Consider the following 26,426-nt stretch of genomic DNA (forward strand, 5'->3'; position numbering starts at 1 on the left):
AAATGTTTGTGGCTATAACATTACTCTTAAAAGAATCATTGATATTATTAATGGGGGCAAAGTGTAATTTTATTGAACATAATTGCTAATAATTAGTACCTATTAATATGCTAATATTTTTTAAAAAAAATAAAAAATTAAGTTAATGGCCCCCCAAGTCCATATCTAGCTCCGTCCCTAGATGTGTCAAAACATGTGTTTATTAGAGACGTAATCATTGCAAAAATAAATAGAAAAAGTATAGATGCGTTTTCGCTAAAATTGTGCTATTTGGAAAATTTGGCCAAAAAATCATGTCTATTTTAGCATAAAAACCTATGTTTTCTATTTTACATATTCACTTTTTAAAGCATCTTATATCAAATTATCTATTTTATACTACATTTATTTAAAATATCAAAACTTTTTTTTTTATTGTTTATCTTAATTTCTTCACACACAATAACCACTATCCACTCTCTTTCTTCATTCTCAAGATATAAAAAACTAAATACAAAATGAATAGTATCAATGCAAATTTACACAGTTACCATAGCAACTATTTATTTTTGTACTACTTTGCATAGGCCTAATGTTGGTGAATTTTGGGGCTTGGTTGGCTAAATGTAGTTCTTTTTTCTATTATAAATGTCTAATTACTTAAAATTTTATTTCTAAGTTTTATTGATTCATTGTCAGTATTTGAATTTATACAAGAAAAATTACAAATAGATTAACATAAATATTAATTTTATCTATTAATGAAACTAACCATAACTGATCATAATCAAAACTAATTTATTTGAATAAATAAAACATTTCCATCATTTTTATCTAATACTAAATTTTTTTTTTTTTTATCTAATACTGATTAAAATAAATTTGATACACAGCATAAATTCAACTAAATTAGATTCGTTTAGCACGATTTTCTTTGGGAGACCTATTGGTTTAAGCTTATTGATAAACTTTCGCTTCCTTGAGTCTAAACTGTCAGTACTTAGTAGACCACCCTCGAGAGTTTCTAAAGATTCTTCTCTATGAGCCATAGCCATGACATTTTCCGGAGTGCTGTTCATCCAAACTTAAAAAAAAAATAATAATAATAATAAACCTCATTTAGTGAGGTCATTGGTAGTAATTTTAGTATACGATTGTGATGGGAGATCACACCATAATATGGTGTGTCCTCACAAGTGCAATGACCCAACTTGGTGGATGGTGTAGCTTGGGATTGATGTATTTGTTAATACTAGTCATTAATCTATGCAATGCACGGATTAGATTAATAAAAATAAAAATTTTATTTTGCATGAAGAGACATCAACTCGAAAATGAACAGGAAAAAAAAAATTAAGTTCAAAATTGCAAACTTAATCTCACAATGCCATTTTAAAAAAAATACACTTTAATCGTATATAATTGTGTAAGAAATACAATTAGAGAAAGATTATTAATTAGTCTCGTGCAATTTGTTAGAGATATATATTAAACATATATTAGCCCAATGTAATAGGCCCAAGCCCATTCCTACTTGTACTAGTAGTCTAGGGTTTAGTCGCCTATATATACTCATGTTATGGTTCATTGTAACACAGAGGTTATTGTATTACACTCCTACACAATAAAGATGTAGCCCTTAAGGGATTCCTCCGTGGATGTAGGCCGTCAAGGCTGAACCACGTAACTCTCGTGTTCTTGATGTTCCTATTTTATGTTTCCTCTTCCGCATCCACTCTAGCATACACAACATGGTATAATACATTGCGTTTGATAATATTCTCCATTTAATATGGTATCAGAGCTAATATTCAACATGGTATCAGAGCCAAACTTCGTTCTTGGCATCAAACAAAATCTCTGACAATCAAAGAAGATTCTCATGTGCACACCACCATCAGAAGTCACACATGTTTCTCTGCTGGATTTAGACTCCATGGCATCTCGCAGCCACCGTGGCTCAGTGCTGTGTCCAAGATCCACAAACTCAAGCAAAGCCGTGACTCAACTTCTCAGATCTATGCAAATCCAAGCCTCGCCTGATGAAACCAACACCACAAACGTGATCCACGACCTCCCGCGACCAAAACCCAGGAATTCGGCCACCAAAAGAAGCTATACGCGCCGCCACGCGCCGCCAACAGCTCCGAAACTATCCCACGCGCTGCCTCAGATTCCTTAATTTCAGATCGTCTTCTTGGTACACGCGCCGCCCCTACGGCCTCCTCGTCCGCCGATCTACGAAACCTGAAATTCCGGTCCTCATCTGAAGTCACACACGCTTACACGCGCCGCCAGGGTTTCTGTCTCGCCACCACGCGCCGGTATCATCTGACACGCGCCTTCCACGCGCCGAAGCAGTCCTGCTGATGTCATCTGACGTCACGTTATGATGTCATCACTCCACGTCAGCATGACAGGTAAGCCCTAGTCCACGTCATCACCACGTCATCAGGATGAGTCAGCGTCTCTGCAGCCCGATCCATGACCCGACCCGGAAAACCCGGAACCGACCCGGTCCATGTAGCCGTTGACTTTGACCCTGATCTGTTGACTTTGACTAGTTGACTTTGACTTTTTTGCGTTGACCTTTGACCAAAAGTCAAAATTTTCGAAAGGGCCTATCTTGCTCAGTTTTTCGCGTAGATTCCAATTTTGGACTCCGTTTCTTCATTTGAAACTCCAAAATTGGTCAATTGGCACATTTTTCATTGTGGTTTCTTCAAAGGCATTCTTCAAGGCATCTCCAAGTGATCTTCTCATGCTTATCCAACCTCAAGCCTTCATCGAGCTTTCGCCTTAAGTTTGAGGGAGGGTGTTAGAGATATATATTAAACATATATTAGCCCAATGTAATAGGCCCAAGCCCATTCCTACTTGTACTAGTAGTCTAGGGTTTAGTCGCCTATATATACTCATGTTATGGTTCATTGTAACACAGAGGTTATTGTATTACACTCCTACACAATAAAGATGTAGCCCTTAAGGGATTCCTCCGTGGATGTAGGCCGTCAAGGCTGAACCACGTAACTCTCGTGTTCTTGATGTTCCTATTTTATGTTTCCTCTTCCGCATCCACTCTAGCATACACAACATGGTATAATACATTGCGTTTGATAATATTCTCCATTTAATATGGTATCAGAGCTAATATTCAACACAATTCATCTAAAAGTAATAAAGTTAAAATAACTTATCTATACTCTTTGAAAGGCACTGGAAGAACATAATATTCACTTTAGTGACACATTCATCTTTTTGAATGGACGTAAAATCCTGAAAATGTTAAATTTGCTCAATAGAGACTCACCAAAGTAAGAAATGACGCAATTCTTGAATCTAAGTCATACAAAATGTGCAACATATGCATGCAACAATAACTACAAAGGAAATTGATCATGCAAGAATACATATTTTACATTAATATTAAACTCACTTTCCACTTAAAATTGAAACTTACCACAAATCCTAGTAATAAAATTTTTGAAATCTCATAAAATAAGGCTAAACCAATTAACCAAACAAATGGATTGTAGGGAACAAACTTTTAGGTGCATAAGCTATCTTGCACTTATGTTATATGACTATTGAATAATCCTACCAGATCTTAATGATTCTCATAATCCTCTGTTTTATTAAATATATGTAAAACATATAGGTTTAATAAAAACTAACTTTTGGTCATATGTTTGCACATTAGCTTCAATTCATTCTCCAATTTACGTTAGTTCACTTGTAGAAAGTTCTCTAAACAAACTTTATAAACAAAAGTGATATATAGAGAACATCATAATAGCGTATAATGACAAAACAAATTCCTATTAACACCTTAATCACAAACAACACCATTAAGTATGATACAGACACTGTGATCCAATACTCAACTCCATAGCCATATTTATCCACAATTCTTAATAAATTTTTTGGTATTTAATCTTGTTTTTCCTAGAACTCTTCCTTTGCTGTATCAAATCAATTTGCTTTATACCAAATTTTTGCAAAGTGTGCAGTGCATTTTGAATTTTATTAATACTAATATCACTTACTAGTTATTAGTTTCCTCCAATATTTCAATAATTTTTCTTGTAATGTAATCTCTAGTGTTCCATTTTAATGCATAAAATAGAAAGACAATAAAAGTAGTTAGTGATTTGATCATATTATATGTGTTTGAAAATTTAAAAATTGCATGATATGTTAATTAATACAGCTAGGCATATTTCTTGCCTAGTCAACAATGTTAATATCATTTTGATAAAATGAAATTGCAAATATCCTTCAATTATATTTTTTACATTCTTGATTGTGTGTTATGAATTTTTTTTTTTTTTTTTTGGTTAAACTTTATTTCAACTGTTGCAAAAGCAACTAAATTTAAGCAAGAAAAAAAATTATCCATCATATTAGTACTTTTTTAACTACATAGAATAAATACTAAGATGTTTTTTTTCATATATATATATATATATATTATTTACATTACATGTTTGTTTGGCTAGCTTATTTTTTACCAACTTATTTTACTATTCAGCTTATTTTTGGTACTATTTATAGGTCTCAGTGTACTATTTCAACTAACATTTATTTTTATTCACAATACTTTCAGCAAAATAAACAGATCTCAAACAGACTCTACATGTCATTGAAATGAGTTAGGAAGTCTAAAGAATTGAAATTAATTTTATTGAATTCACAAATATTTAATTTTGTAAGGGTCATGTTTTTATGTAATTAAAATAATTAAAATATCCTTCGACAAAACGCACTTTATATTATTAGTATTATTATATAATTTCTTATATAAAATATATAAAATTAAGCACATAAAATTCATTTCATATAAATAATTAGTACATAACTATAGATAATCAATATGTGTATTTATTCCATTGGCTAAATCAATAAACTATAACTTGGATAAAATATAAATTTTATTGTGTGGGAGCCTAAATAAAGAGAATCTCAAGATATGTGTCACATATATAAGAAACTTAATGTTCTCTCATATTAGGTCTTTGCTTTTATATATACTAGTGTTTAACCCGCACAATGCACGGGATAATTTTTAATTTTTTATGCCATGCTAAACTCATATTCACCACCAACACCACTGCATCACTGTATTGTAATAAATCTGACAAAAAAGATGCTCTAAACTCTATATACACATGCCACAAAGTTAATATGCTCTACTATGTATTCTACAAAGTTATCATTACTTTCCTATGGCCAAACCATAGGGCTACATGGTTTCATGTTGGATTTTTCAGAAAAATTCTAATGATCCCTAAAAGCCACCAAAAAAAGTAAATATTAGTCAGTGAGGTCATATTGGATATGACCAACAGGTAGTGTTACTGCCACATATACTTCATTTCCAATTTCTTTTCTTACAACTCCCACCAAACCCTCTTAAACCAGCAAATTGTGTCTACTGAAAATTTCAACACTGTTTAGACCATACAGTTTTGTAGTCTAAGCCTTGATCCTCCTCCGGAGAGTAATCATCAAAACTTATATCAAAAAACTTAACCGTACCATAGTGCTTGTTCCTCACCTTGAGCATGTAAACCTGACACAGTGACATTAAAATGAACTTAAACACATCATATATTTAAAATCACAAACTTGAAAAATAACAAATTTACATACAAATGAACCAATATTTTACGTATACGCTGAAAAGAAATGCATCATTTCAAAATTAATGCTTATTAAACAAAAAGTGTTTGTTTACTGGCTAAGATCAGATTGTGTAGTAGCTTTTGTTAAGGAGTGTTGTTTTCTACAGTGGTACATATCAGTGGTACATATCATGGGACTTCATTTATTAAGGAGGAATTTAGATCTAAACTTAAAAAAAAAGTGTTAAAATAATAATTATATGATCAACTTCTTCATTTTATAATAGCTTGAACTTTTAGAATACGCATAGTTTAACTTCTTCATTTTCTAATAATAATTCAATTTCTTACCTTGAAAATTCTGCTCCTTTAATTTTTTTTTAAACAGATTCTGTTTCAATACTGAATGAAAAAATCCACCACTGTCAGTAAAGCATGCCAACCAAAAAGTGTAAAGTTTTATCATCTAGAAGAAATTGGTGATATTATGAAACTAATCTTGTTATTAGTGGACACTTCAAATCCCACAACTTGTAATGAAGTGAACTCAAATAAACAATAAATCGGGCAAAACTGTTATGGAACTTTGACACTCCATGTTGATGTTGCCTTTTGAAAATAATCTATAATGTTGCTAGCTTGCCTCTTGGCCTTCAGTTGAGGCTCCCTTAAAATAGTAGAAGCCAAAAATTCTGGAGTACACTAACCATAATACTGTGAAACATTACAGTTGACAACAATATTAAAAATTTCAAGTACTTAACGGAATTTGAAAGAGAGGATTCTTGTTTGGAATTCACATCCTTTCTCATAGTGTGGAAATTCATAAAAATTACCAAAAATTTAATAGTTAAACCAAATCTTATTTTTGGTACTCTTAACATCAAAGCATTGAATATTCTTTTACAGGCCAAAAATACAAACCTATAAATCACATCCTAACTTTTTTAGCTTATTAGGATGATTAAGTTACTCAAGTATGACTTATTAAAAAAACAAAATACTTAGGTATGAATTTTATATAATAATAACGCTAACAAAGATACTCTTGACAAATAAATCATATTCACTCATTTGTTACACTCTGCTTGAATAGATTGTAACATTGACTGCCTTAATTTCTTATTCCAATTCCACGCCATTTCTCACATTGCAAAAATGCATAAAACTAATTAATTTCAACGTTTTAACCAACAATGTCTAGTAACTGACCAATTCAAAGAACTTAAAATTCTATGTATACACTTCTCTTATTATGGGATCAAATCTAGGGTATGAATGAAAAGACAAAAAAAAAAAAAAAACACACACACACACACACACACTCTTGTTTAGAAAATGACCACCGTGCATCAACACATGACAGGTTCTCTGCTTGTCTCCTTAACTTATCGAAATTTCATGGTATTTAAATACCATAAGTAATCCACAATTAGCAAAGTAAACTAACAAAAAAAATTGAAATTTGAAACAAACAAAAAAATAAAACTTTAGAACTGGCTGCAATTACTTTTACTATTATACCTTCAGATTTCACAATCTAAACCCATTAAAACCCAACATCAAAAACAACAAAATCAAGTCTTAAAAGTCTTTTTAAAAATGTCAACTAAAATCTACTAAGTAATAAACTTAGTATAAAAAAAGTTATACTATCAGATTTCAAAATCCCACAATTTCACACACACTTACAAAAAAAAAAAAACTAGAACAGGTAAGAGGCCATTAAGGGAAAAGGAATATGAATTCAAATTCCTAAATTGACAGCAAACCATAATCGAAGAGAATATTAGGAAAAGAAATTAGTACCTTTGCTTTGATTAAATTAGAGACTCTAGATTGGAGAGAGATTCCACTTCATTTCTGTAGAGAAAGAAATTGAATGTTTAAACCCATTAAAACCCAACATCAAAAACAACAAAATCAAGTCTTAAAAGTCTTTTTAAAAATGTCAACTAAAATCTGCTAAGTAATAAACTTAGTATAAAAAAAGTTATACTATCAGATTTCAAAATCCCACAATTTCACACACACACACACTTTAAAAAAAGAAAAAAAAAAAAAAAAAAAAAAAAAAAAAAAAAAAAAACAGAACAGGTAAGAGGCCATTAAGGGAAAAGGAATATGAATCCAAATTCCTAAATTGACAGCAAACCATAATCGAAGAGAATATTAGGAAAAGAAATTAGTACCTTTGCTTTGATTAAATTAGAGACTCTAGATTGTAGAGAGATTCCACTTCATTTCTATAGAGAAAGAAATTGAATGTTTAAATCCAAAAGAGAAGAATTCAAACAAATCCATTATCAAAAATATTTAATAAAAAATAGTCACATATCATAATTCCGAATTTCTTAACCCTAATTTCCAGAACCAAAATCTAATTGTGATTGTATAAGTGGAAAACATATAGCAAAAGTAATTAAACTTTAAATTTGGTAGGGAAAAAAAAAACAGAGAAAGAATAGAGACCCGTTGGAGGCATTATTAATCAAAAAGTCAGAGGGAACTCTTTTTACTCGACTTCATCTTCCTTCTTCTTCTGCTTCTTTTTCTGAAAAAATCAAAAAGTAAAAAGGTCGTTTTAGCATAAGTGGAAAGAAAGAGTTTTTGAAAGGAACTGGGAAAGGGTTCTCTTTTTTCTTGATCGGTTACTATGGGGTATATGCAGTTTTTGTTTGATTTCTCAGATTTTTCTCTCTCCCAACTCTCTGCGCCTAATCGACTCATTCTCTCTCTCTGTTTATCAGACTTTCGGTCTCTTTCAATTTAACGGTTTTTTTTTTGTTTTAAACTATGAGGGGTTTCCCTGATTTTAACAAATAGAGAGGAAAAGGGTTATAAATCCAAATCCCTGAATTGACGGTAAAAAAAAAAAAAAAACAAAAAAAACAAAAGCAAATATCTACAAACATTTTGATAGAAAATCCTAAAACCCAAAACAAAAACGAATCAAATCTAGACCTACCCAATAAACAAAAACGAAAAAAATGATAAACCCTAGATCTGACAAAAATGAAAAAAAAAAATCAAAGTAGATCTAATGGCTTGTTTGGAAGTTTAGAGAGGGAGGAGAGTAGAGGGTAGTAGAGGGAAGGGGAGTAGTGGGGAGGAGAGTAAAGGAGAATGATTTACCTCCACCTTATTTGGATGTTTTTAAAATTAGTAAGGGGGAAGGGATTAATTAGCCCTTCCCCTTGTGTAATTTTGTTAATATAATAAGGGTAAATGAGGTAATTTACTTGGTCAATAGTTTATGTACTCTACTCCCCCTCCAAATCTCTCCAATTTGGGGGAATTAAAATTGGGGGGCTAGAGAGAGTCCAAACCTCTCCAAACTCCTCCAAACCCCTCCCCCTTATCCTTTAAAAAACTTCCAAATAAGGTAATTGCATTACTCTTCCTCTCTCTACTCTACTCCCCCTCCTTTTCTAAACATCCAAACATGCCATAAGTGATCTGGGATCTGGAATCTGATCTATTCAAAATTGGTACCTGGTTGAACTTGAGGGCATGCAGATGAGAATGTCAAACTGAAAAGCGAAGAGAAAAACTTAATTAAAATACCAAAATCGAAAATAATTCAAACAAAATATCAAAGCCTAATCATAATTAACAAACAAACTTAAATCGAAGATAAAAACTCACCGGTGAAAGAAATTAACGGACAGTTAGATGAAGAAATCTGAGAGGAAAGTGAGAGACATCTTTTCATTCTTGATTTCAAAGTGCAAACTGTGGAAATATTTTACTGGGCTTCTGTTTTTTCTTTTTCATCGACAGGGAAAATCTTTTCTTTTGGCCGTTTGTGTTAACAAATGGAAAGAATGGATGATTGTGTGTGTTGGGTTTCAGTTTTTAGAGCGTGCAGTTTTTGATCTCTCGATCTCTCTCTCCTTCTCCATTCTCTGCCTCTCTATTTCTCTGTCTCTCTTTTCTCTCGGTCTTTCTCATTTTTTTCTCCGTGTAGCAATCTTTCTTTTTTCTGTCTTAAGCAGTTAATTTCCTTTTATACCAAGAGGCTCTAAACGGTGTTTTAACGTTGTGAAAAATTATAATTTATCGTTTTTAAATGCTGTTGTAGCGTTACCAAACAATGTAATGTATCGCTTTTTAATCCTATTTGTCAACACCTCCTTAATTGTAGAAATCAACTTTCTCTCAGCTTTTGCTATTATATATAGTATATGATATGATATATATATATATATATATCCAACAAGTAAACATTCAAAGAGTTCTTTGGAGTACCAAAGTTCCAATTTTTATGAACATGTTCGTTCATGGAAAGATTATAGAATTGGAGAGAGGCGAATGGGATATTTACTAAGGTAAATACTAAAGAGTATATTTTACAAAGGTTCTAAAAGTCTAGACTTTTGTAATTGTTCATTCTTTGGTAAATTTTTCTACGGGGTTGGATACCCTAAAATGGTTTTTCATTTGAAGAGTTTTCGAAAGTTTTTCACTTCATCAGTATGTGCTTTATGTTGCTTTTTTTTTTAATAGTATTTTAATTTTGGTGAGACTTACTATGATTGTGCAATCTATCAAATTGTTAACTTTGTACTTATCTGAAAATCAATCCAGTAATTCTTTACTCCACTGCTTAAATTTTTGGGGTCTAAATCAGAATTTTCACTGACCTCCACAAGTTGATAAATCTCAAATACAACCCAACCTATGGTACCTCTCTTCAACCCAAGTTACCCAACCACTCAAAAAATCAATTTGAGACATCCAGTTGGATTAGATTGGTTTGTAAATGGCTAAATGCACAGCCCTAGAAATTTGTTGACTTCCAATGAATCTTGGATTAAACATCACCTCCCCAGAATAAATGGGTATTAGGTAAGCTTACTGCTGGTTCAATCCCATAGCATTTTTTAACTAAATGTGTGTTTGGGTTTGGATGAAAAATTAAAATTATTTATTATTCAGCTTATTTTTACTACTATTTATGGACCCCACTACACTTTTTGGCACTATTTATGAGCCACACTTTACTATTTCAACTAACTTTTACCTTTATCTACGGTACTTTCAGCAATAATTTTTCAGTTTCAGCAGAATGGGTCCGTTTGGATTGAACTTATTGTTGCTGAAACTGAAAACTGAAAATACTGTAGCAAAATAATTTTTAAATGTGTAAATAGTATCGTGGGACCCATTTTTAATGAAAAAATTGATAAAAAGTGGAGCTTGTGGGACCCGTGCACTGTTCACAGAAAACCTAGTCAACGATTGCAGCTGGGAAAAAAAAAAAAAAAAAAGGAGAAAACGCGGACGCAGCACTTAAACGTGCTATCCAAACGCCCTCAATAAGTGATATCCAAATACACCCTAAATTTAGTAAAGGTTGAGAGATAATAGCACCTTTTTTGGGAGTAATAAAAAATAGGGTAAAATATTATTTTCGTTCCTAAACTATCACAAAAGTTCGATTTTCGTCCCTAAACTTTCAAAAGTTCGTTTTTCGTCCCTAAACTATCACAAAAGTTCGTTTTTCGTCCCTAAACTTTCAAAAGTTCTATTTTCGTCCCTAAATTTTTCCAAACATATTGATTTTCGTCCCTCCGTCTGACGGAGTGCTGACGTGACTTTGACAGTGTGCTGATGTGAGAGGGACGAAAATCAATACATTTGGAAAAGTTTAGGGACGAAAATAGAACTTTTAAAAGTTTAGGGACGAAAAACAAACTTTTGTGATAGTTTAGGGACGAAAAACGAACTTTTGAAAGTTTAGGGACGAAAAACGAACTTTTGTGATAGTTTAAGGACGAAAATGATATTTTACCCTAAAAAATAGCATATCGCAGTACATATTATCCACATTAAAACTGATGAAAAACAATGAATGTTAAAACTTGCGACAGACAGATTACATGTTACTTACCCCCAAACAAGAATCCAAAACCCAGATAAAATTTCTAAAACTAGAACTTGTTTAATTATAAATTAACAACAATCAAGAAAATAAAACTCAATGATTCAGTTTTCGAAGAGTTGATGATCAATTTTAAAAAATATAAATAAATTATTAAAAAAAAAAAATAGCATTTGATCCTGAGAGAAAACCCATGTATATTTTAAGCAGGGACTCCTACTCTTTACAAGTTTGGAGAGAAAACCCGAACAGTTTGGAAAATGCTCTACATTGTCGCTTTCTAAGTGCATCACTACCTATTTCATTTTTTTATACTCTTAAATCTGAAGCCTCTATCAATCCCCTTCTATTTGGTCAATGATCAAACTGTACTACACCATTAAAAAAAAAACCTCAAAAAAACAAAACAAAGCATCTTTTCTCTCTCTTCCTTCTCTTAAAAAACATTCTCTTTTTTATCAAACACTATGACTATAGGAGAACCAGAACCAAACCACCCCACCTCAGATCAAATCATGGATTGGCTCAATACAGGTACAATCTTTCCAGCTTTCATGGATGATTCTTACAATTCAGGATGGTGGGATGAAAGCCAAAACATAAGCCAAGATCTAATTGACACTAATTCTACTCTCACCTATCTCACCAACGACACTGCCAATATCACCACTTCCACACAAAGTGATTATCCAACTATCACCAATCATCCATCACCATCTGATTCATCCAAGAAAAGAAAAACTGCCTCTGACCCACTTCCTAAACCATCTTCAAATCATCATCGGAAGAATCACAGCCGTCGGATCTCCCTGCAGGCAGAGGGTGGAGATGCAGCAGCTGCAGTTGATCAAAAAGTTGTGACAGTCAAGAAATCAGTTGGAAATAAGAGAAGTTCTTGGAAGTCTACAGGAAATAACTGTCATAACGGTAACAACAATAACAACAAGAAGGAAGGCAGATGGGCTGAACAGCTCCTTAATCCTTGCGCGGAAGCCATCGTGAAGAACGACATGTCACGAGTTCAACACCTTCTCTATGTCCTCAAGGAGCTCCGTGATGCAAAGGGCGATGCCAATCACCGCCTCGCTTGGCACGGCCTTGAAGCGCTGACAAAACACATATTCTCCTTTTCATCTTCTGCCGCTTCCCCCTCTAGTAGTACATCATCAATAGACCCAAAAGTTCTTACTTCTGCTTCCACAGATTCACGTATCTTCCAACAATCGTTGCTCAAATTCAATGAGGTAAGTCCTTGGTTCGCCTTTCCTAACAACATAGCAAACGCTTCTATCCTCCAAATCCTAGCTCAAGAGCCTAACCGCTCGCGCAATCTTCACATTCTTGATATTGGAGTCTCACATGGTGTTCAGTGGCCAACACTGCTTGAGGCCTTGAGTCGCAGGACAGGAGGGCCACCTCCATCAGTCCGTATCACAATCATTGCATAAACTACTGAAAATGATCAAAACAAAGAGATGCCATTTTCAATAGGACCTCCAGGTGACAACTACTCCACTAGGCTTCTCAATTTTGCCAAGCTCATGAATGTTAACTTGCAGATCAACCGGCTCGATGACTATCCATTCCAAAAAAAAAAAAAAAGAGCATTTGATCCTGAGAGAAAACCCATGCATATTTTAAGCAGGGACACATAGTATTTCCAAGTGCCCAAAGTGGTACCAACTTCTTGTTTTTAAAAATAAAATAATGAAACAGGAAAGAACGTCCTATCTTCCATCTTTATTTGCAAAGTTTTAACCACCATGGCACACAAAAGAATAATCTAACTACTCAAAATACAGAAGAGACGTTACTTATTGCTTTCCCTTAGAGCTTAAAAAAGCCCGAACAGTTTGGAAAATGCTCTACATTGTCGCTTTCTAAGTGCATCACTACCTCATTCATTTTTTTATACTCTTAAATCTGAAGCCTCTATCAATCCCCTTCTATTTGGTCAATGATCAAACTGCACTACACCATTAAAAAAACCTCAAAAAGACAAAACAAAGCATCTTTTCTCTCTCTTCCTTCTCTTGAAAACATTCTCTTTTTTATCAAACACTATGACTATAGGAGAACTAGAACCAAACCACCCCACCTCAGATCAAATCATGGATTGGCTCAATACAGGTACAATCTTTCCAGCTTTCATGGATGATTCTTACAATTCAGGATGGTGGGATGAAGGCCAAAACATAAGCCAAGATCTAATTGACACTAATTCTACTCTAACCTATCTCACCAACGACACTGCCAATATCACCACTTCCCCACAAAGTGATGATCCAACTATCACCAATCATCCATCACCATCTGATTCATCCAAGAAAAGAAAAACTGCCTCTGACCCACTTTCCAAACCATCTTCAAATCATCATCGGAAGAATCACAGCCGTCGGATCTCCCTGCAGGCAGAGGGTGGAGATGCAGCAGCTGCAGTTGATCAAAAAGTTGTGACAGTCAAGAAATCAGTTGGAAATAAGAGAAGTTGTAATAAGTCTACAGGAAATAACTGTCATAACGGTAACAACAACAACAAGGAAGGCAGATGGGCTGAACAGCTCCTTAATCCTTGCGCGGAAGCCATCGTGAAGAACGACATGTCACGAGTTCAACACCTTCTCTATGTCCTCAAGGAGCTCCGTGATGCAAAGGGCGATGCCAATCACCGCCTCGCTTGGCACGGCCTTGAAGCGCTGACAAAACACATATTCTCCTTTTCATCTTCTACCGCTTCCTCCTCTAGTAGTACATCATCAATAGACCCAAAAGTTCTTACTTTTGCTTCCACAGATTCACGTATCTTCCAACAATCGTTGATCAAATTCAATGAGGTAAGTCCTTGGTTCGCCTTTCCTAACAACATAGCAAACGCTTCTATCCTCCAAATCCTAGCTCAAGAGCCTAACCGCTCGCGCAATCTTCACATTCTTGATATTGGGGTCTCACATGGTGTTCAGTGGCCAACACTGCTTGAGGCCTTGAGTCGCAGGACAGGAGGGCCACCTCCATTAGTCCGTATCACAATCATTGCACAAACTACTGAAAATGATCAAAACAAAGAGATGCCATTTTCAATAGGACCTCCAGGTGACAACTACTCCACTAGGCTTCTCAATTTTGCCAAGCTCATGAATGTTAACTTGCAGATCAACCGGCTCGATGACTATCCATTCCAATGTCTAAATTCGCAAGTCATAAACACGGTCTCTGATGAGACCTTAATAATTTGCGCGCAGTTTAGGCTTCATGGATTGGATCACAATGCCCCAGATGAAAGAACCGAGTTCTTGAGAGTGCTAAGGAGTATGGAGCCGAAAGGTGTGATCCTAAGTGAAAACAACATGGAATGCAGCTGCAACAATTGTGGGGATTTTGCGAAGGGGTTCCCAAAACGAGTGGAGTATTTGTGGAGGTTTTTGGACTCAACGAGCTCAGCTTTCAAGGGGCGAGAATGTGACGAGAGGAAATTGATGGAAGGCGAGGCGGCTAAGGCATTGTCCAACAAGGGAGTGATGAATGAAGGGAAAGAGAAGTGGTGTGAGAGAATGAGAGGAGTTGGGTTTGTTGGAGAGGCTTTTGGAGAGGATGCTATTGATGGAGGTAGAGCTTTGTTGAGGAAGTATGATAGTAATTGGGAGATGAGAGTTGAAGAGAAAGATGCTTGTGTTGGATTATGGTGGAAAGGGCAGCCAGTTTCTTTTTGTTCTTTGTGGAAGTTGGATACAAAATCCATTGACAGTTAAAACAGTTACAGCCTTCTATTTTGCTCTTTTCTGATATTCCATGTAAACTTTTAAGATTATTAAGCTACATATATATATATATATATATGCATGTGAAAAGGCTGATTAGGCAGTCTTTGCTTCTTGCAATATGCTTTATTTGCTTTGCAGCTACTTAGCTGAAAAAATTATCCTTGCAATATTCTTGTTCGAATCTTTTGAGGACACAGAATAGATGAATTCTGAAAGAACTCCTTGACTTTTGTAATTTTAGAACTTAAATTGTTTTCCATCTTTTTTCTTCAATAAAAATTGTACTTCCTATCAAGAAGGACGTACTCTGAACGAGCATAATAAGGTTCAGTACAATCTGAAGGCATGCGCTCTACTTTATGTCTTTAAATTAAGGGTTGAGCTTTAATTTAAGGGCTGAATTTCTAAGTGCATTATGGTGAGCATGACACATAAATGAAAGTGCCATGATACATAAATGAAAGTGCCAGCAAATAGAATAAAATCTAAGTAATAAGAAATAAATCTCAAGCAAGTTGTAACACCATCCCACCCCACCAAAACAAATGAATGAGAATAACACATTTGCCATAGAACTTTTTGACATATATTTAAGTGTTTCTTTTTCATTTTCCTGTATACATTGTGTTCTCCAGCCATTGTAAGTTGTAACACCAAACATCCCACCAAAACAAATGAGTGAGAATAACACATTTGCCCTAGAACTTTTGACATATATTTTAGTATTTCTTTTTTCATTTTCCTGTATACAAAGTAGACAATTAGTATATTACAGGGGCCCAATGGTACCTCCTCAGGTCATACAGCTTGATTACTATCGCTAGAACCAGTTGGACCGCTTGAAAAGCCATTCAGAATGCCCATTATAGAGCACAGAGTTTGAAAGATGAGGCTTGGACCACTTCAAAAGGCCAGTGAAATACCCCTAGACTGATCTTTATAGCCAGATTTCATCAAATTCGCTTCTTCCATCAAACCAATGACCCAATCACAAACAAATTATATTAAACAACCCTTTAACAGCATTCTTTATAATACTAGTCAGTTTTCAAGTCAGAGAAAGGGGGAAAGAAATTAAATTTACAAAATTTACTACTCCCAACCTGTTATAGAATTTGAATTTTTTATAAGTCAAGTCTCAATCATCAATTAAAGCAATATGCAGCACTTTGCTAGGTATATTCACATTAGATGCTCCTATAAACCTAACTTCACCCCCCAAAAAAAAAAAGTTTACTGTACCTCTTTAGAACTCTTAACCTCATAAACAAAGAGACCAATCATTACATGTCACTTTGACAAATACAGTGACTCTCCACAAACTCCTCATCACAGTGTGCTAATTCAAGAAAGAGTAACTCTTTTCCTCAGGTATCATATATCCGCAATGAGTTCCGTATTTCCTGCCTACAAACAGGGCACTTAGGTGTGGATTCACGTTCAACTGAGATAGCACACAGTTGGCAACAAACTAGGTGCCCACATGGAATGAATGCAGATCGCCTTCTCCTCATCAGACAGATCACGCACAACTCTCCATCTGGAACATCTCCTGTCTCCTCCTCTGATGCAATCTGAGTGTCAGCATCGGGACTAGCGGCCTGGCTTTGTCGCTGGAGCTGTCTATTTTGCCTCCACTCTTTCCATCTATTCCAATTCCTGAAGACAATTATAAATCATGTATTGAAAAACAATTAGTTTTGATAATGATCAGATCAATGCTTTCTTTCTATAATTAACCTTGTTTCTCATACAGGAATGAAACAACCAACTGAATAAGGCATTAGTCTGATTACAGATCTGAATCCTCTCCATTTCTCTTTGAAATGGAGTGTGTCCATTTTATGGACAGGATCTTTCTGAAATAAATCAAGGGTGTAGGCCATGCCACCTCAATTAAAAGCCAACATCTCAACCCAACAACTTAACTAGAGCAACTTTAACTGTGTTAAGTAAACTAACATTATATATATACATATATATGTATTATAAGCCTGTGATAACTCAGCCAGAAGAGCGTACTTATCAGAAAATAAACCTCAGCCAGATAGAGGGGAAAAGACAAGGGTGTCTTAACTAAAATAAAATCAGCGAGATCTCAGACTATCTGATGCCCAGTTCATATAGGGTGGAAGCAATGAAGGCAGAGGCATCGTAGTCAGCGGAGGCTGGTGGCAGCGGTGATAGACTGTTGATGATGGTAGGGTGACGGCTGTTGTTTGAAGCTTAGCATATGAGCTTCTTTCCCTGAAAAAGGTTTTCATTTTAAGTTTCTGGGAAAATCTGGGTTTGATTGCATATGAGATTGGTCTTTTTTTTTTCCCCTTTTCTTTTGGTTCCTCTACCCTTCTGAGTTCTGAAACTTCTAATTTCCAAAAGCACAAGAAACAGATAACTACTCTCTTACACTATGTTTGGTTGGGGTGAATTTAGGGAGGATGGAAAACATAGAGAGAAAAATATGGTGGAAAATAGTGTTTTTCACTATTTGGCAAAAGAATGAAAATAGGGAGGAAGGAAAACCCGGGAGAAAATTTTCTCTCCCGGGCCCACAAATTTCATCCTCCCAAATCAGGAGGAAAAGCTTGGAGAGAAAAGTGCTCTCACAGCACTTTTACCATAATGCCCTCTGGAATCAAGTAAAAAAAAAAAAAAAACAGGGAGAGTGCTGGAGGTTAAAAAAAAAGAGAGAAGAGTTGCGCCTACTAGTGCTGCTTGCTGGAACGTTCTTGAGGAAGTAAAAGAAAATAAAAGAAGGGGGATAGAGATAAGGACAACGTGTGGAGGAGAAAAAAAAAACAAAACGTATGAAATGAAGACTTAGAAAGGAGAAATAATATAAAGAATAAAAAATATTAATTGAGAAATGTTACCACAATATTTTCACAATAAATTTTAAGTAACAGATTGTTATTAGTTAATATTGATGAGTAAAAAAATAATTTCAGTTGTGGGTTCAAATTAGAACTAGTAACAACTTTCCACATAAATTTTGTTGTAAAAGTATTGCGAAAAATGTTGTGGACGAAATACTTCTCATTGAAAAATATAATTGTTAGTAAATTTTATACTATTTAACAAACACAAATAAATTTATTTCTTACTTATTATGTAACAAGGGTATAATAGTCAATTTATATAAACTGCATTTTCTATCCTCTCACTTTTCTTTTCAACCAAACAAAAGAACTTTTCACCCTCTAAATTTTTCATCCCTCCAACCAAACACACACGAGGAAAAGCCAAATATTTTCTATTCTCCCACTTTTTCATCATTCCACTAATTTTCCATCCTTCCACTTTTCCACTCTTCTAACCAAGCGGACCCTTAGTCCTAATAAATCACCATGGGAAGCAAAACGGTGATTTGGTAAAAAATTTGTTTCTAATTCTTAGGGGCTTCACGTTTGCTCTCAGAACCCATTAGACTTACCATTCATTAAAAGAAAAGAAAGAATCTTTGGATCATTATTGATATTTGATAGCAGTAGCACTAATTAAATAATTGAAGGCCCTTTACCAATCCATTGTTGTTTATGGTGACAACCTTCAACATGCATTGCACAAAGCAGTTACAGAACAAGATTTTCCTCTCAAGTGGAGCTTCAGTCACATGAATGACTCCAACCCTCATATGGATTCTGATTAACTTTCACTTCAAGAATCACTCTCTAAGCTTGGGATAAAAAAATGCCATAAATGGGCATCTGTCTTTTGTATAAATTTATGGAGAACAAGCAGGTAGTAGTCATCACCTCCAACCCTTACGGACTGGGCATCAGATAGGAGAAAAATGAGATGGAGATCTCTTCTTGTTTTTATTTGAGTTAGATACCTTTGTGACCTTGTCTTTCCCCTCTCAGAGCAGAGTTAATTTAACACACGTATTTTTTGTTTTTGTTTTTGTTTTTGGTTTTTTTAAACGGTTAAAGTTGCTAGAATTAAGTTGTTGGGTTAAAATTTTGGCTTTTAAATGAGGTGGCATGGCCTAAACCTTGATTTATTTCAGAAAGATCTTGTCCATAAAATGGACACTCTCCATTTCAAAGAGAAATGGAGAGGATCAAGATCCTTGCTTCACAGCTCTTCTTAAAAGGGATAAGACATTTGGATTACATTAGAAAAAGAAAAATGTATTGATTCTGTTTCAGGCTAGTTTGAATGTCATTAAATCTATGTAAAATAGAATGATGATATTTATATTTTAGGGGCCTTATCAAGAAAATAGATAAGAATGAACTTTAGCCAGGAAAGAAGATATCTAAAGCCTGACCTTTGTACTTTGGTATCTAGATTGTATTGCCCCCATATTAATAAAAATTTTGTTACTTATCATAAAAAAATAAATAAAAACTATAGCATGCTAAAACTATCATACCTCATAACTGCGTAGCCAAGTATACCAATTGATAGGGAACCAAAAGCAACACCACCCCACAAAAGTATTTTACTCCTGAAGGCAAGATCTACAATCATCTGATCCTTGGTCAAGTCAGATCTGCAAAAGACCATTGTGACACCAATTATTCCACTTAAAGCAGCGCCTCAAAGAACAGGTATAAAAATGCCTATAAATCACTTGAACAGTTGATACAAAAACAAAATTCAAAACAGAAAGTGCAAAAAGATATGGAAACACATATAATAATGGTATCCAAAGTGGTTTCCTGTTCTAAAACCCAGGTACTAGCCAATTGATTAGCTGACATTTTCAGAGACTACACATCATCCTCATTTACCACCTTCAAATTAACAGGTAACAGGATTCGACTCATTTAATTTTATTAGAACTCCAAGATGCAGCACTATAAAAAATCACATTATTGCCACCTGGATTTCCTTGCCCAACCACAAACCCTAACAGAGCTCATTCAAGAATGAATTCACTTACAAAAAGTAAGGAAGATCCTTGCATGACTTGATCTCGGGAACTCCATTTTTAAAACTGCACATGCCGACAGCAGTAATATCCTTTCCTAATGGAAGGATTTTCTCTTCGTCAAGCAGACCAACCTTCGAAAAAGAAACAGATAATGGTGTCAAACATTTGCAATAAAAATGACAATGTCAAAAAGCCCAAAATAGATGGAAGTGCAAAATGAATGACCAAAATTGATTTTTTTGATACAACATAAAATCAATTTTATTGTGCACAAGTGAAGAAATATTAGAATTTGATTTGCCAAACTCACAGGATATTCATGGCCAAAAAGTGCCTGAAGGAATGTATATGGAGAAGCATTAATAGGCTGCAGTTGATGAAAAACTGTTGCGAGAGGGAGGGGATGGTTTGAGCCATCCATATTCACAACAACAAAATCAGAATGTGGCCACCGACCACCATCAACCAGAACAAAAGGAACCTGCAAAAGGAAACAAATAAAAGAGGCAAGGCTTCACTATCACAAATGTAAAAGAATATCAGATGAAAGGCCCTAAGTTTTATTCAACCAACCATAACAAAGCAAATTGCTCTCCAGATACGTGCACATTAGAGAAAAGCCGTGTGAGGTTATGCCAAGCCCAAATATTTGGAAATTACAGGAAACTACCATTTAAAAACACACCAACGTCCAAAAATAAACAAAATAATATAACAACTTCATCTGAGGCTAGTTGGCCTTTCCAAACCACTAGATTAGCCAGCCAAGCCTTCTTGAGGGTCTTAGGCTAGCTCTGATTCCCTGAATAAGCTTGTAGATCCTGTTCTAGTGCTTGGCCAATCCAATTAGATAACCTAGCTGACAACAAATCATCTCCAATATCGATCCAACACCTAAAGATCATCTTGCAACAGTATAATAGTATAGTCAAATGGGTTACATCTCATCAGTATTATAAACAACCAATCGGTTTTTGGAAATAGCATTCCCATTAAAAAAGAAACTCATACACATTTAATATAAATAAATACCTAGATGCCTTAAGACATACATTTGTAACAAAGTATTGTACAACCAGTAAATTAACAGTCAATTGCTATTACAACAAACAGTTCAACACTACTATCACTTTATGACTTTATGTACGTCAAAGTTTCAATAGTAAAATGATACATTTTCATGAACCAACAAAGATGAGATATGAATTTAGATCTTAAGCTTTTTCTCTTTAAAAATTTTTATGATTGGATGCCAGCTTTAGGCTCTTCTTCTCTGTATTCATTATTAGACTTGATTGATCTTAGTACTCTCAGAGGTTGATTTTCCTGTTCCCATGTATATTCCCTGTGTACTTGGGTTATTATTTCATCAATAAATTTTGTTACATATGGAAAATAAAAATAAATAAAATCATGAGCTATGAATTTACCGCTCTTATTGAGGTTGATTCTTGTTCCCTCCGGGATCTAGCAAATATTGCGCGTAAATCAGACGGCCATCCAAAAAAGCCCTTCCATTCGTTGTATATACACTTCATCACATACAGTAAAATCATATAATCAATACAACAGTACTTTCACAACCCAGCTAATATTAGTGTATCAAAACTAAATACAACGGAGACAAACATTAAAAAAAGGCAAAGCTTTTAATCTTTTAAACAGCCAACAGACATTTCTTATCATGGAGAACACAAAAACACATTGCTTTCAAAATTTGAGCAGAAAAGCTAATCACCTTAGGCTATCTACATTTATTCAAAAAAATTGAAAAGTAAAAGCAACAGAAGATAATACCTTCATGATGTTGATACCCTTATTTTCTTTTCTTTTCACATTAATTTGCAGTGAAACAGAACTAGCAACACTCCTTTTTATCTAACATAGTTTCAAACTACCATAAAATATGTCTCCCAATATGTTTCTTTTCCTCTGCTTTTCTCCACATTCTCAGTAACCAAGCAGATTATTAATAATTTTAAAAATAATAACAATAATTCCACAAAAAAGGCTCTTCTTCTCTGTATTCATTATTAGACTTGATTGATCTTAGTACTCTCAGAGGTTGATTTTCCTGTTCCCATGTATATTCCCTGTGTACTTGGGTTATTATTTCATCAATAAATTTTGTTACATATGGAAAATAAAAATAAATAAAATCATGAGCTATGAATTTACCGCTCTTATTGAGGTTGATTCTTGTTCCCTCCGGGATCTAGCAAATATTGCGCGTAAATCAGACGGCCATCCAAAAAAGCCCTTCCATTCGTTGTATATACACTTCATCACATACAGTAAAATCATATAATCAATACAACAGTACTTTCACAACCCAGCTAATATTAGTGTATCAAAACTAAATACAACGGAGACAAACATTAAAAAAAGGCAAAGCTTTTAATCTTTTAAACAGCCAACAGACATTTCTTATCATGGAGAACACAAAAACACATTGCTTTCAAAATTTGAGCAGAAAAGCTAATCACCTTAGGCTATCTACATTTATTCAAAAAAATTGAAAAGTAAAAGCAACAGAAGATAATACCTTCATGATGTTGATACCCTTATTTTCTTTTCTTTTCACATTAATTTGCAGTGAAACAGAACTAGCAACACTCCTTTTTATCTAACATAGTTTCAAACTACCATAAAATATGTCTCCCAATATGTTTCTTTTCCTCTGCTTTTCTCCACATTCTCAGTAACCAAGCAGATTATTAATAATTTTAAAAATAATAACAATAATTCCACAAAACGCTGAAGTAGAAAAACACAGCTCTCTGAGCTCCCTAACACAAACTCATTTGAATCAAATTGTTTCCTTTCATATTGCCACACTTTCTCAGCAATCAAACATGCATCACGTTAAGTTTCAGAAACAGAAGCGCTAATTAAAAATACAATTTTAAATTTTTATAAAAAAATTATATAAGGGGAATAAAAAAGAAAGAAGGAATTTCCTTTTCATATTCAATCTCTCTCCCAAAATTTTTGTTTTCCTCTGCTTTCCTCCATTTTCTCAAGTTCCAACAAGTCAATGTGCTGACAAAGTGTGTTGTTGGCTGCCTTCTGTAGGTGGGGATGTTTCGCTTTCATTCTGCCACTCAGGATGCAATTAGGAGTAAGAAGAAGCCTGTTTTTACTTTATGGAGTATAGTTTGGTTACCCAGATTTTACTTATCAAAAAAGAGAGTTTGGTTACCCGATTTGGTTTTAAAACGTGCCATTATCATTAATTGGCTATAAAAGACAGATTGGCAACTAGTAATTTTTTTTTCACTTAAAATCTCAGCTTATTTCACCAGAAGCTTATGTACAGCTTTATAAAGCCTCACTTTTTAGTGGGTAGAGCTGTTCTTTTACTCAGTTTCATTTTTAAAGTAAAACAAGCCAAGAAAAAGAGGATAGAATAATGAAGTGGGGTTGTAAATTATAGTGGGAACCTTCCGTATGAATTCAGCAGGAACAGAATAGAAACCTACAAGAAGAGTTTGGAAGCAACTGCTTGTCAAAATGTCTACTTGTGACAGAATAGTGTGTAATGTTTATGTTTCTGTTATCTTTTTAAGACCTTGCACTAGTGTGCTTTGTTACATTAAATTCTAACATAATTTCAGATTACCATTCTATGTATCCTTTTGGGAACAACTTATTACTAAAGTATACTTGATTACTTGTACTTTGAAAAAGTGAAGTTTTAAAAAGTTGTCCATAAAAGCTAAAAAAGCAAAAAGTTGGCTTATAAGCTGGTGCCAAACAAACACTACATCTCTTCCATATGTTTATTTTCCTTTGCTCTCTCACTAACCAAACAGAACTTTTTTTTTTAATAGAAGAATCCTTTTGCCTCTAACCAGTAAAGCCCACGGGCAACTTATGCCACCCACCAAAACTAGTTGTCGAGTAATCCAAGACCCCTAATGAGCTAAGTAATTTATGTTCATGCCCAAGAGCATAACTAAAAAGAACATCTATTCAACATATAATAATGGAGGATTCTCAATTAATATAGCTAAGCTCCTATTGTGCCACATCAGCCACCTTTTTCCCACTATTCCCCTTCATTTTTTTAGCTCTTCCTTTCCACATTATTCTCCACTACCATTACTCTTCCTCCAATCCTTCCTCTTCCTTTTTTGACGATTCTTCTCCCTATCTTCTTGACTAAGTTAGTCTACTTCTAAAATGGCTTATCCTAAATTCCTAATATATTATCTTCAGAATATTAAGTTATCTTAAGCAAACTTAATAGAAAAATTTATACATTTTCTTTTTATAATAGGGCTTGGGGGGTTTTTACACATTGTAATTCCATTCTTGAATTTCATACTTCTATGAGCTTTTCCGTTTGATTCATTGTATAATTTGAGTTTTTTTGTATTCATCATCATGAACACGAAGTAAATTCTTCATATAAATAAAGTTAATTACTTATCAAAAAAAAAGTAAAACAAACTAAGCACTCTGAGCTCCCAAACACGAATATTGACTTTCTCAGCAAGCAAACACAAATTTCAGAAACAGAAACACTAATTAATTATTGATAACAATAATAAAATTATAAAAAAAAATAATAAAAAAAATAAATAAAAAAAACAATTTTCCTTTTTATCCAACATAATTCTAAACACAATTCGATATCTCTCCCCGTTAAAAAGTTCGTTTTCCTTTGCTTTTTTCTACTTTCTCACTAACCAAACAGACTATTAATCAAACAGAAGCTTCTAGAAGATAAATAAAAAATAGAAAGTAAAACGCACCGTTTGAGTTCGTTGAACGACGACGGCTTTGTCACCGGACTCTTGAGATAAGAGGACATTAGGCTTGAAGGTTTTCCAACTAGAATCGACGGCCGATTTGGCCTCGACGGTGCCACGTAGGACAACGAGTTTCTGATGATGATGATCGGACGGCTGGGAGGAGGAGGAGGAGTCTTGGTCGTCGTGGACGGCGAGGATGGAGCGGAGGTCGGACACGTAGACGACGGAGGGAGCTTTGAGGATTTTGTTGAGGGAGGAAGAGGTGGCGGAGAATTTGAGGAGGGAGCGCACGGCGGCGTAGGCTAAGGCTATGCCCAAGACGGCGCCGTCGAAGGAGAGGGCGAGTTGGGAGAGGAGAGAGGCTAGGGCTTGTTCGGGTGAAGACATTTGGCAGTTCGTTAGGGGTAGTCACATTCGGTTATGTGTATGAGAGAGAGAGAGAGAGAAAGAGAGAGAGAGAGGTTTTGGAGAGTGAAGAGAAAGTGGGGAAGAGGGAAAAGTACAGTGAGTGGGGAGAACAGGGGAATTGAGATCAGGTGGAATACCTGATGCAATTTGCAACTTTAAATTTCAGCCATTAAATATAAAAAAATGAGAAAAAGTAAATTGTGTGCAATTTGAAACTTTAAATTTTAACCATTAAATATAAAAAATGACAAGAAGTAAAAAAAGTTAAGAAAAAAAAAAATTGTAAATTGTGAGGGACTTGGGTGAATTGCACGGTGCAATTGGTAATCCCAATCCAGAATGGGGGAGGGCATGTTTGGCCAATTAGATCGAGAAATGTGGAGTTTTTTGATAATATCTCTCTATCGTTAGACTAAGATACCAATCGATTTTTGGTATAGGCGAGAATTGAATTTCAAATCTTTTATTCAATTATTAAAGACTTTACCAATTAAATTAATTAAAACCTACAAGGAATGTGGATTTTATTGTAACTAGAGAGTGTGGTGACAAAAACAAAATCGAATACTCTTTCTTTCTTATTGTAACTCTTTATTGATTTTTCTTAATTTATTATTTAAATTTAAATCTCTCTTCTCTATTTTTCATTATTATTATTATCAAATATCACATCGCCAAAATCAAATTAATTCTAACAAACTCATGAGACTACTTAACATATCTAAACAATTTCTTCTATTGAAATTTTGTGATTCTCTTAAATATCTATTTAGATATATTGATATTTAGATATAGAGCAAGAATTAGGTACAGTACTTAGATATTGTTCTTTAGGTTCCCCTTTTAAGATTTTGCAATATGAATTTTTTTTTCATGGAAAGGAAATATATTTTTTAGTTAAATAATCACATGATTGAATCTTAAGAGGGAAACCTAAAGAATAACACCTAAAGTACTGTACTTAAGTCTTGCTCTTAGATATATTCTTAGTTGCTTGAGTAATTTCTTTCCTCAAGTGAAAGTCAAGGAGATACGAGATGTCACATTTTTACACCCAAAAATTTATATATATATATATATATAATAATAAATAAATAAATAAATAAAGTTATGATGATAGCATCGAGC

General features: G+C 34.2%; 3 protein-coding genes across 3 annotated transcripts; 2 read left to right on the plus strand and 1 right to left on the minus strand.

Annotated features, from left to right (window-relative positions):
• Window positions 1-11,899: 11,899 nt before the first annotated feature.
• LOC112004519 (protein NODULATION SIGNALING PATHWAY 1-like) lies at window positions 11,900-13,073 on the plus strand. The gene has a single exon (XM_024036769.2). It carries the CDS (start codon window positions 11,958-11,960, stop codon window positions 12,936-12,938), a length of 981 nt encoding a protein of 326 aa, XP_023892537.2. The 5' UTR covers window positions 11,900-11,957; the 3' UTR covers window positions 12,939-13,073.
• Window positions 13,074-13,400: 327 nt separating this feature from the next.
• Window positions 13,401-15,566, plus strand: LOC112025588 (protein NODULATION SIGNALING PATHWAY 1). Its single transcript, XM_024058256.2, has one exon. The coding sequence runs from the start codon at window positions 13,554-13,556 to the stop codon at window positions 15,234-15,236; it is 1,683 nt and encodes a 560-aa protein (XP_023914024.2). The 5' UTR covers window positions 13,401-13,553; the 3' UTR covers window positions 15,237-15,566.
• Window positions 15,567-16,322: 756 nt separating this feature from the next.
• On the minus strand, window positions 16,323-25,444 carry LOC112025569 (E3 ubiquitin-protein ligase SPL2). Its single transcript, XM_065773972.1, has 6 exons — window positions 24,891-25,444; window positions 22,309-22,410; window positions 20,441-20,611; window positions 20,140-20,261; window positions 19,627-19,746; window positions 16,323-16,907 (listed from the first exon to the last, which is right to left on the minus strand). Exons 1-6 carry the CDS (start codon window positions 25,275-25,277, stop codon window positions 16,616-16,618), a joined length of 1,194 nt encoding a protein of 397 aa, XP_065630044.1. The 5' UTR covers window positions 25,278-25,444; the 3' UTR covers window positions 16,323-16,615.
• Between the last annotated feature and the right edge of the window lie 982 nt (window positions 25,445-26,426).

The sequence above is a fragment of the Quercus suber genome, unplaced genomic scaffold (genome assembly GCF_002906115.3).
Source record: "Quercus suber isolate HL8 unplaced genomic scaffold, Cork oak 2.0 scaffold_84, whole genome shotgun sequence".
NCBI classification, from domain to species: domain Eukaryota; kingdom Viridiplantae; phylum Streptophyta; class Magnoliopsida; order Fagales; family Fagaceae; genus Quercus; species Quercus suber.

What these genes read in the sequence shown, in the direction of transcription:
- LOC112004519 (XM_024036769.2), top strand. Translation starts at nt 11,958, where the DNA reads ATGACTATAGGAGAACCAGAACCAAACCACCCCACCTCAGATCAAATC.
- LOC112025588 (XM_024058256.2), top strand. Translation starts at nt 13,554, where the DNA reads ATGACTATAGGAGAACTAGAACCAAACCACCCCACCTCAGATCAAATC.
- LOC112025569 (XM_065773972.1), bottom strand. Translation starts at nt 25,277, where the DNA reads ATGTCTTCACCCGAACAAGCCCTAGCCTCTCTCCTCTCCCAACTCGCC. An exon ending in AAGGATCTTCCTTACTTTTT is followed by an intron (nt 19,747 to 20,139) that starts GTAAGTGAATTC and finishes GGTCTTTTGCAG; the next exon opens with ATCTGACTTGACCAAGGATC. An exon ending in CTTGGCTACGCAGTTATGAG is followed by an intron (nt 16,908 to 19,626) that starts GTATGATAGTTT and finishes AATTGTCTTCAG; the next exon opens with GAATTGGAATAGATGGAAAG.